At 42.4% G+C, this 9,463-nt stretch overlaps 1 protein-coding gene across 1 annotated transcript; it reads right to left on the reverse strand.

Moving 5' to 3' along the window:
- Positions 1–1,440: 1,440 nt before the first annotated feature.
- Positions 1,441–2,334, reverse strand: TAS2R1 (taste 2 receptor member 1). Its single transcript, XM_026017669.2, has one exon. The coding sequence runs from the start codon at positions 2,332–2,334 to the stop codon at positions 1,441–1,443; it is 894 nt and encodes a 297-aa protein (XP_025873454.1).
- Between the last annotated feature and the right edge of the window lie 7,129 nt (positions 2,335–9,463).

Genomic DNA, 9,463 nt, shown 5'->3' on the forward strand with positions numbered 1-9,463 from the left:
TGCACAGAAAATAAAAGTAACTCTTCACTGTCTCTTCTCAAAGCAGGAGTCATAATCACCTGCAGGACACAACTGCTGTTCCCCGAGCTGGCTGCCTGTGTGCACCATTAGTTACAAACCTTCCCACCTACTGGGACGAAGGAAAATGAAATGGCAGGAAGATGGAGGCTGTTAATTTGCTCCTTGGGGAATGAAGGATGAGATGCATGGTAGAGGACAGCCGTCTCTGAACTCGGTTTCCACATCCAAGAAGATAAATGCTTTCCTGCATCTTCTGAAGCAAAGACCTCTGTTAGTTTAGTACAACCAAGCCTGCGCGTCTTAGGCTTGTAAACTACTCTTTGAATCTGCATTCTTGGCAATTGGCAAACCCAAACCGAAACACGCTTTCCATCATCACGTGAACTGCAAGCTATAGCCAAACTGAAGAACATTTTTTCTTTGCTGGAAGCAAAAGGGTTCTGAAGCTGTTTTAGGAATACATATATATCTTAGCATCTAAAATCATCACTCAAATAGAACATGGATCTGTGACTTGAAGCAGATGGAGACACCCCCAGCCCACCCACCTACTGATGTTGCTTCGTTGGGAAGACATGAAATGTGGTAGGAGTTCTAATTTGTTACCATCGGTTGAAAAGGTCCCAAAGCTCACCATGCAAATGCAAAAGGAAACATCTTTGCAAGCTATTTTCTGGTCAGTGTGTCCAATTAGGGGAAATGGAAAATCCAGCCCTGGATTCCTCTTCCTTTTCCATCTGCCTATTTTTGTTTTAAAGCAGTTGATGGGACATGTCAACATGGCATCTAGCATCTCAGCAGTGTGGAGTCAGTGAGCAAGCTTACACAGGACAGAGAGAGCCAGCTTGTCCTCAGCTTCCTCTCAGATCTGATGAGGGAGAATGGTTCCATTGTCTGTGACTAACAAACAGAGCAAAAATAATCTGCAAGTAGACAAGGAAGGAGCAGCCAGGCCTTGCAGGATAGAGCATCTAAGATGAGGTGTCAGATGCGCAGGCACCCCATGGCGTTCATGCATCTTTTGGACATTACAAGCTCAAACATCCTTTTATTTTCCTTTAAACTTTTTATCTTGAGATAATTGTTGATTCACATGCAGTTGTGAGGACTAATACAGATAGATCCTTGTACCACTTACCCAGGCTTTCCCAATGAGGTAATATCTTGCAAGCCGACAGTCTAATATCATAACCAGGATATTGACATTGATGTAATCTGCCAGTGTGTGTTGTGCTTTGAAAATCAATTTAACCCTTTGTAAAAGAAGAAAATCCATGAAAATGCCTGAGGTTGGACTAACGGTCTTTAGATGATGTTTTGTGTATTTATGCGCAGACTGCTTTGTTTGACGGAGGGAGGCATGGCAGGCACTGTGAACGCATAGATTCCCTGGTTCTTCCCATGGATCAAAGTTCTCTCTCACTGGCAGCACTTCCCGTGGAGGAGGAGTTTCTTTGCATTTTGTTTCAGTTTAGGATTTCCGAAAATTAAGATCATAGAGTGTCCAGAAGGATAGGACCCAAACACCCAGAGACAGAACAGAAAGACGAGGCTTCTGAGCTGAAAGATCTGAAAAGAGAGCAAAGCAGCTGCCATGTAGTGGGAGAGGCAGAGGACCAGGAAGGATAGAACGGACAGGATTGTGCTCACATGGACACCTGTGCTAGGGTCCCTGGGGCCTGTTGCTGTGTTTCTCATCTGCCAGGTGTGTCTCCCCAGGGAAAATATCAAAAGCAGGGTGGAACTGAGGAAGATAAGCAGCGGCAATAATAACCTAATAAGAAAGACAATCTCTAAAGTAGATGTTTCTTTGATTTGAGTTGCGTTTGGGGAAAAAAGGCTGGACAAGACGTTTTGGGAATAAACCCATATCTGTTTGCTGCAGAAAACAGAAGGGATGGATGCATACATCATGGACCCGAGGATCAGCCATGGCATCCACTTGGATATCCTTATCTTCAACCAGAAGAAGAATGAGTGAGTTATGGGGGCAATCTTGGCACAGTAGTAAACACCAAGCCATGTGGCAAACCAAAGTCCCAATTCATTTACAAACACGAAAATTACAAAATTATCAGCAAGTAGGGGGACTTCAATCAAGAAGAGAGTACCCAGATTCATGCAGAGGATGACCAACTGTAGACAAATCCTGGAAATCGCCAGACAGCAAAGAAGGAGAGCCAAGGGAATCATCTTTCTCTGCTTGATCAACTCAGTGCCATTCACCACCACAATGATGCCATTTGCTAAAACCCCGATGAGAAATTGCATCACTGTGAAAAGAAAATGGATAATAAGGTAAAACTCTGACATTTTGAAAAGGAAAAAAAGAAGTTACTTTAAAAATTGATGTATTTATAAATTTTTGAACAGTTTTGATTATTCAAGTTTTCTATTTTGCTTCATCTCGATTAGAAAGCCCTTTGGGGAACTGACGCTGACAATAAAGGCAATGAAGCAAGAAGGTGGTGTACATTTGCTTATATCACCTTTTACTCAATTTGGTTCCAAGGCAGTCAAATAAGAAAGAGATACTTGAGCAACAATTTGCTTCTTGGTGACAGTTTTTGCATTTTCCAGATCTACTTATCTTCCAACGTCATCCCAAGCAAATGATGGAACCAGACACCTTCAGGCTGGGAGAAGGGCTCCTTCACTACATAATCAGTGGAAGCTCCTCAATCCTTCATCCCCACCATGAACACTGCACTGTGCCTGCAGGTGTAATTTCGCTTACTGTTAGTGAGGCATTCTTTAAAAAGACACGTCTTTGAAATGATCAAGAAGTGACTTGATCAAGAAGTGTAACTGCGTAGGATGGTCAGCAACATAGGACTTCTGAGTGGTAATTATCCAATATACCATGACTCAGCGATTCAGGACCACCGAAAATTTAAAGCAGTTGCATAATAAAATGTATGTGATAAACAGAAAAGGTCACAAAAGGTAGAGACAAGGAATTAGGCTTACATGTATGCGCATACAATCAGTCCAGAGTCTGAAGGAAGGTAATGTACCACTGAGAGAATCATAGCACGGTTCATAACATAACCATCCATGGGATAACACAGGATTTGAAACCTCTTCCTGTTGTTTTCTCAATATTATGAGATTTTTGTGACATGAGTTGGTTGTTCCAGGGGAATAGTAATAAATTAAAAAGAAAAAAGACTACCTGATTCAATTTGCTGCTATAATTGTCAAACAGACTATTTTTGGAAAAATTAAATTGGAATTGATTCGCATGTATACTGTGCTGGGGGTTAAACTTAACCAGGTTTTCTCAGTCTCCACACTGTTGACATTTTGGGTTGGATAATTCTTTGTTGGAGAGGGGATGCCCTGCGCGATGTGAGATGTCCACCATCCCTGGCCTCTACCCACTAGATTCAGGGAACACACCCCACTCCTCTGGTGGGGCAACCAACAGTGCTTCCAGACATTGCCAAATACTCCCTGAGTGGCAACACAATTTCCAGTTGAACACCACTGTCCTAGATATTAGGAGGAAAAAGATGAATGGAACATGGTTTTTATCCTTAAAACTCTCAGAGACTAAAGGCCAACCACATGTACAGTGTGACATAAAACCAAATTAGGTATTTGGACAAACCACCACCAGAGTGCAAAGTAGGGAACAGCTTATTACGCACTGGGGGGATTGAAGCTTTTCCAACTTAGCACTTGACCATACTGTTCCCAGCACACCCCCTAATGAGGCATGTCCTTACAGATATGTTTCACTCTGGCCAAAGGTGTCTAAAGGATACTTAGAATGAATCTTACTATTAGAAAACTGGAAAAGAAACCATGTGAAAACGTTAGTGGTAAGAATAAATCTCTAGGTTACTTTATCATTCTTCTCTGAATGTGTAATGTCTGTGTGGTGTGGGACTCTACTTTGTTCTTGTTACAACTTCAATGAGATGAAGGGAAGGAGCAGGAACATCATGAAAGAGACACCAAGGGAGGCAGTTCGTGAGTGGATTCTATCAAAAAGGATCCTGATTCAAGCATGACAATCACGGTCAAGCTTATTTTTCTCCCTCAGGTGGAAAGAAAAAGGTGCTTCAAAAGTACTTTCGGGTTTTACCTTCTGTCGGCTGGAAAAGCACAAACAGAAGGGCCTCCACCTAGGAAATGATGAAGCCAAGAACTCTCAAAAGAGTGGCAACTACCTCTTTCTTGGTTCTCCATCAAACCCCATGCTTGTACGTGTCACGTGGTGGCCTGTGACTCCCAGCTTTCTAAGGGCACATCTGGGCTTTCTCCTCAGCCCCTGAGCCCCACTCATTCCTTTGGCGTTTGGCATATGGGTATTTCGTAAAGTAGAACCAAAGCAGGTTATATTAGGCTTTTTGTAACAAAGGAAAAGAGAGATAAATGTTAGAAAGTCACCTAGAGAGTTTTTGGTTTATGTCCATTCCTAGAGACATCAGGTTATGGGACCACCATCCAGCCCTTCCCTGTCACCCCAATACTGACATTTATGCACCGAGCCCTTCACACCGTGCCCTACACACCAAAAGCAAATCTGGGCACTTCACTATTGCAGAAAAGTCATGGTGATGCAAAGAAAAAGGGGAAAACATTCGATGGAGTCTAAAACCATAGTCCAGTCTTTCGACAGTGACTGCAAACAAGCAGAGATAACGCAGAGTAGGCCAAACACTTACAGGAAATAGCTATGTCTACTTGTGTCTATTGACTGCTGTTTGTCTTTTTGGATTCAAGCATCTTGAGGGGATATGCAGTTTCCAAATATTCTATTATAATTTCTGTGAGAGCTAGCTTGGGGAGTCAAGGCAATGCTTCACAGAGAACTTTAGTTCATAGAGGTCTTTTCACGCGGAAATCCCACTGAGGGAAAAAATAAAAATTCATGAGGCTTAAGCTACATTTTTTTCATTAAATAATTTCCATCACCAATCCCTTCAGTGAGCACACACAAAGGCGGCTGACAAGGGCCACCACGTCGCCCGAGACTTGCACTTCTTACACGAGAGGAAAGCAGAATAAAGGATGTCTGGTCCCAGGAGCGCAGCACTTGTGCGGCTGCTGAGCTGGTGCCCCATCCAAGCCCGGAGGGGCTGTGTGTGGGTGCTGCCGTGAGCTCTCCGAGGTGCTGGTCCCCGGCCCGCTCCCCCAGACGCCAGCGCATCAGTCAAGACAGCTGTAGCCTTAGCTGTGCTCTTGTGCTACGTGAGAGTGAGCTAAGTATGTTAATGAGCAACCCAACAAACCGGAAGAGACAAAGGTCCTGAATACAGGACCCGTTTGCATCTTTGAAGCAGTTTGTTTCAGTGAGAAGGACACGTCAGAGAATTTCTGGGTCTGAGCTGAAAAACGAACGTGTCTGGCCTCACCTGTCAGTCATCAGCTGGAAGTGGTGACAGTTTTACATGGACAAATGGCTTGGAACAGATGAAACAAATCCCGATGTGGAGAAATTCACATGATGATTACCCCGTATTACCCTGATTAAATCTGCTCACTCGCACTCATCTGTAATGAGCGATCATTAAAAGAGACAACACTAAATATTCTCAAGGTAACTGACAGGCGGAAAGAGTTGCTTATTTATATTCAAATCATTCAGCTCCTCAAAAGAAAGTGTGATTTTTTTTTTCCACAGGCATTTAGATTGACAGTGGCGAGCTTTTCACCAGGTAGGAGGCTGCCGTGATCATCTTCCTGCTTTCCAGTGGCACGCGGACATTCACTTTGAGATTAGAGTCATCGTGAGAGTGAGTGATAGTTTTAATACCTTTCCCCAGTGTGTCTTCCCATTTCATTATCAAGGGAACAATTCCTGCTCTTAGAAGCGTGTGCATGTATTAACATTATTGTATATTTAATAAGATCGTTCAAATAAGAAAGAAACATACCCTGTGCAAACCAGGGCAGATACTTGCCGAACCTTCCTGAACCAGAGCTCAGGCCTGCCAAAGCCCATGTAGACTTTATCTCATCTAAAATTCACAATGTTTCAAGTGAAAAGCTCCATATTCTTTTGGACTAATGATTCTTTAAATCTGTTCTTTTGTTTCTCTCCACTTGAATTTGCATTTGATCTTTCGGACTAAAATTTTTGTCTCTGATATTCAGGTCATTCCCATTCACTTATCCCTTCTCTTCCTCTATATATCCTGGTGGTATATTTCTGGGATTTTCCTTACTCTGCTGGATATGCTGACATTTATTTGCCTGGCAATATATGGAATCATGGTGCAATGTGATAATACATTGAATTCAAGTCCTACACGTAAAGAACCCAAAGTGCTTGGCAAACAAGAATCCCTTGTTGGTGACGATGTGGAAAGGCAAGCCAGAGAGGCTTCATGCATCCCACGAATGATCTCTAGTCTTCATGATTTTGTCTTCAGCTCAAAAGTGAGCTATGGAACTTCAAATCCTTCCCTCCCTTCTTCCTCCCCTGTTGTCTCCCTACCTTTTTCTCTTTTTTTCCTTCTCCCTTCCTCCTTTTATCCATATGTCAACGTGTATTTACTATGTGTATTATGGGGTGGTCACTATTCAAGTATTGAGTACATAGCAGTGAACAAGACAGAGTCTCTGTCATCTTGGAAATTACATTTTGGCAATTTGTTAGGGAAGATGAGAATTAAACAAGTATAAAAGCAATATGTCCAGGGGACACAGAGAGGGATGCTATCATAGAGAGCATGGTCAGGGAGGACAGATTTCTTCCAAGAGGAGGTGATCATTGAAAAGAGAATTGAATGAGAAGGAATCATCTCTGCATATCTAGGGGGTACACATTCCAAATGGAGAGGGCAGGACATAGCAACTCCCTCTTGAGTCAAAAAAAAAAGAAAGAAAAGAAAAGAAATGGAAAGGAAAAAAAAGAAAAGAAAAGAAGAAATAAAAGGAAAAGAAAAGAAAAGAAAAGAAAAAAAGAACTTGAAGTGTTCCAGAAACACAGAGGGCCAAACTTTGAGTTGCTGGAGCAGCATGAGCAAGGTGAAGGACTCAAGGAGAGGAGAGCAGAGGGGGCAGAAATGGCCAGGACATGGAGGGCTTTGGGTCACAGTAAGAATTAGCCTGCATCCTCAGTGTGACGAGAAACCATCGAAAGGTTTGCGTGCAAGTGTGTGTGCTGGTGGAGGATTCATCATAACCAGATCTGTGTCTAAAACATTTACTCTGGCTGTTGTAAAACCAAAAACAACATTTACTCTGAGCAACAGATTTGAGAGTCAGGAAAGGGAGAGAGTGGGGGCAGGAAAACCAATCTGAAGGCTTATGGCAGTAGACCAGGCGAGGAAATGTTGTTGACTTAAATTAGATCAGTGGCACAGGGTAGAAAGAAGTGTCTGGGTTTGTAATATATTTTGAAGGTAGATTGAATGGAGATTTCACGTGGCTTTGATGGAGAAAGAGACAAATAAGAATTACTCTTGGGTCATTGGCATGACCCACTTGTGAGTGACGGTGCCATTTTTCAAGAAGGGGAAGATTGGAAGAACATTCAAATCAAGAGCTCTGTTCTGGACATGATCTGTCTGAAATGCTTATTTCAGGTTGAGGCGTTAGTAAGCAGTGAGTGAGAAATTTGGAATTTGCGGGGCCACAAAGCCTGGAAATACATATTTGGAATTTACTTGCATATAGATGACAGTCTATGCATGAAGTCATGACACTGGATAAGATTATGTAGGGAAGAGATTGCCAAAAGGAGTGTTTGAGCTCTATAAAGAAGCAACAGAATATTTTGTGCATTCATGTCACCCTGACTGTACCGTCTGATGCCACCTCTTTGTGGAAGGAAGTCTGATGAAAGCAAAATATATGAGTTAACACTTGCTTCCCTGAAGTCAACCCCCCTAGTCATGGTACCCTAATCTCTTTATATGTGGCTGATTCTATTTGCTATTTCATTTAGAAATTTCACTTCTTCATTTATAAGGCAGATTGGTCTGTAGATTTTTCTGGCCTTTTATTTGATAAATTTGATTATACATGTTATGCTGGATTTATCTAGAAATTGTTAAGCTTTTCTTATTTTCTATGCACCGGAACAATTTAAATAGCATGGGAATTATCTGCTTCTTGGAGAATGGAAAGAATTCACAATGAAAGAATATGAGGCCAGGGGCTTTTGGGAAGGGGAAGAATATTTTCCATTTATTTCATTCTTAAAACGATAAACAATTGACAGACATAGTCTGTGTTTCCCTCTTGACAACACTATGGAATCGATATTATCTCCACTTTAGACTCTATTAAGCTGAGGTGCACAGAGGATTGGAAATCGTCCCCAGTCATGCAAGTATAAAATGGTGTTTCCATGATATGGACCACAATCTGACTTCAAATGCTATGTGTGTGTCCTTGAGGACTCAGTACCCTGGCCTCTCACCTTAGCACTCACAACCACAGTGAAGACTCCTTTCCACGCTTTAACATGAAGGTTGCACAACTGCTATTTTTGCCTGCCCAGAATTTATTACCCTCTGCCTTCACCCTGACTTTCTTTGGATGAGCCACCTCTCCTCGATCCTTGTTTTTGGGTCTTATGGGATTCCCCATCTCTAAATCCAAAAATAGGCACACGACCCAGATGTGGCAACCAATATTTCCATTCACCTGACAAGGGGCGATTGGTTCAGGAATGAGCTCAAGGCCCAAATTTTGTCTGTCAGAAGTAATCTCAGAACTTTCGCTTGAGCAGGCTGAGCAAAATGTCCCTCTCTGTCAAAGATAGGATGTTTGTCTGATGCTGCTGGCAGCCGTCTTGCCACCATGAGAGGCAGACCTGAACACACCTAAGAATGGATTCTGTGCAGAGAGCAGCAGGGCTCAGAGAAGAGAAAGAAAGCAAGACCAGGGCTCAGTGCCAGCCTTCACTTCCTGTTGGCCTTGACATTTAAATGAACCCATAAATTTCCAGCATTTGCTAAAGTGAGCTCGAAGTGGGGTTTTGTCACTTTGGGTGTATTAGAATATAACAGCTGCAGGTTATATAGAAAGGCAAAGATGTGCTCTCCACTTTTCACATTTAGGGATTGGAGCCAGAGAAGTGTTTTGCGCAAAGCCAGGGAATTTAATGATATACCCAGGGCCCGAACCTGTGATCTCTAAATTAGAGCTGACTGCACCATTCACTGAACCCATAGTTTTCTCAAACATATTTGTAAAAGAACTCTTAAGAAAAAAATACAACTTTCTTTTTTGGGGTGTCCCTTATATATTTAATTATTCCTTTCCCCTCATATACTCACTCTGACAGCTCAAAATTTTATTTGCTGTAAGAAGGGTTAACAAAGCATAAGGCCACCATATGGGCATTAGAAGGTTCGTTCATTCCAAATGCACAGGATACCCTTGGTATTCTATGCCGACTGGCTCTCCTCTGTCCAGAGGATGTGTGGTCCAGTAGATCGATGTATCTATGGCTCTACTGGACCACACAGTACCT

This window comes from Vulpes vulpes, chromosome 3 (assembly GCF_048418805.1).
Source record: "Vulpes vulpes isolate BD-2025 chromosome 3, VulVul3, whole genome shotgun sequence".
Taxonomy (NCBI): domain Eukaryota; kingdom Metazoa; phylum Chordata; class Mammalia; order Carnivora; family Canidae; genus Vulpes; species Vulpes vulpes.

Bases quoted from the DNA above. Each gene is read 5' to 3' on its own strand.
- TAS2R1 (XM_026017669.2), bottom strand. From the start codon at position 2,334: ATGTCAGAGTTTTACCTTATTATCCATTTTCTTTTCACAGTGATGCAA.